This window comes from Pan paniscus, chromosome 5 (genome assembly GCF_029289425.2).
Source record: "Pan paniscus chromosome 5, NHGRI_mPanPan1-v2.0_pri, whole genome shotgun sequence".
Taxonomy (NCBI): Eukaryota; Metazoa; Chordata; class Mammalia; order Primates; family Hominidae; genus Pan; species Pan paniscus.
In genome coordinates this window covers 40,703,158-40,704,629 of record NC_073254.2, presented here as the reverse complement: position 1 = coordinate 40,704,629, position 1,472 = coordinate 40,703,158, and the positions used below count along the sequence as shown (strand labels likewise).

The 1,472-nt window shown below is 53.5% G+C and overlaps 1 protein-coding gene across 1 annotated transcript; it reads left to right on the top strand.

Annotated features, from left to right (window-relative positions):
* The first annotated feature begins 286 nt into the window (after window positions 1-286).
* H1-2 (H1.2 linker histone, cluster member) lies at window positions 287-1,082 on the top strand. The gene has a single exon (XM_003804547.6). The coding sequence runs from the start codon at window positions 357-359 to the stop codon at window positions 996-998; it is 642 nt and encodes a 213-aa protein (XP_003804595.1). The 5' UTR covers window positions 287-356; the 3' UTR covers window positions 999-1,082.
* The last annotated feature ends 390 nt before the right edge of the window (window positions 1,083-1,472 follow it).

Sequence of the window (1,472 nt, the reverse complement as noted above, 5' to 3'; positions counted from 1 at the left end):
GAAAGTGGTCTCTGACTGCCCCAGACTTCCTTCGGAGTTGGGGGAACTGGGGACGCCTGGACACGTTGTTTTTGTGTTTGTGGAAAAAATAAATGAAGAGCATGAAGCCCGAGGCTTCTGAGATCCTTTCCTGACCAAACCCAAGTGATTTGGTGCGGGGAATTTTAATATTTTTCCCCTTTTGTGAGGTGGAACAAACACAACTTGGGAGCAGCGCAGCGGCTCAGAGCCTGCCAGCCAGGCGGGCGACCAGAGCACCAATCAGAGCGCGCCTGCGCTCTATATATACAGCGGCCCTACCCAGGCGCTGCTTCATCGGCGTTTTGCCACTTGTACCCGAATTGTTGATTCTCAACATGTCCGAGACTGCTCCTGCCGCTCCCGCTGCCGCGCCTCCTGCGGAGAAGGCTCCTGTAAAGAAGAAGGCGGCCAAAAAGGCTGGGGGGACGCCTCGTAAGGCGTCCGGTCCCCCGGTGTCAGAGCTCATCACCAAGGCTGTGGCCGCCTCTAAAGAGCGCAGCGGAGTTTCTCTGGCTGCTCTGAAAAAAGCGTTGGCTGCCGCCGGCTATGATGTGGAGAAAAACAACAGCCGTATCAAACTTGGTCTCAAGAGCCTGGTGAGCAAGGGCACTCTGGTGCAGACGAAAGGCACCGGTGCTTCTGGCTCCTTTAAACTCAACAAGAAGGCAGCCTCCGGGGAAGCCAAGCCCAAGGTTAAAAAGGCGGGCGGAACCAAACCTAAGAAGCCAGTTGGGGCAACCAAGAAGCCCAAGAAGGCGGCTGGCGGCGCAACTCCGAAGAAGAGCGCTAAGAAAACACCGAAGAAAGCGAAGAAGCCGGCCGCGGCCACTGTGACCAAGAAAGTGGCTAAGAGCCCAAAGAAGGCCAAGGTTGCGAAGCCCAAGAAAGCTGCCAAAAGTGCTGCTAAGGCTGTGAAGCCCAAGGCCGCTAAGCCCAAGGTTGTCAAGCCTAAGAAGGCGGCGCCCAAGAAGAAATAGGCGAACGCCTACTTCTAAAACCCAAAAGGCTCTTTTCAGAGCCACCACTGATCTCAATAAAAGAGCTGGATAATTTCTTTCCTATCTGCCTTTCTTTTCTTGTTCTGCCCTGTTACTTAAGGTTAGTCGTATGGGAGTTACTGAGGTGTCAAGACGAATTGGGTGACGGGGTTGGAGAGTGGCCGTGGTGAGGTTACAGCATTTAAACCTTTATTGCGGCTTCCAGGTCCCTGACCGGAGGCTTTTCTCGCTGGCGGATGGTTTTGGGATGGCAGTCAGTCCCGCCCCAGGCCTGTGAACGGCAGAAAAGACCGCAAAACAAGAGCCAGTTTCTTAGTCTAAAGGGATGTCCGGATTGGACTAAAAAATTTTCAAAAGTCCCGCCCTGCTCCCGGGTTGGTCCGTTCTTCTAGTACATGACTTTCATTCTGTATTTAATTGGATGGTGGCAGACGTTGCTTATCTGTGTTTTGC

What these genes read in the sequence shown, in the direction of transcription:
- H1-2 (XM_003804547.6), top strand. Translation starts at nt 357, where the DNA reads ATGTCCGAGACTGCTCCTGCCGCTCCCGCTGCCGCGCCTCCTGCGGAG.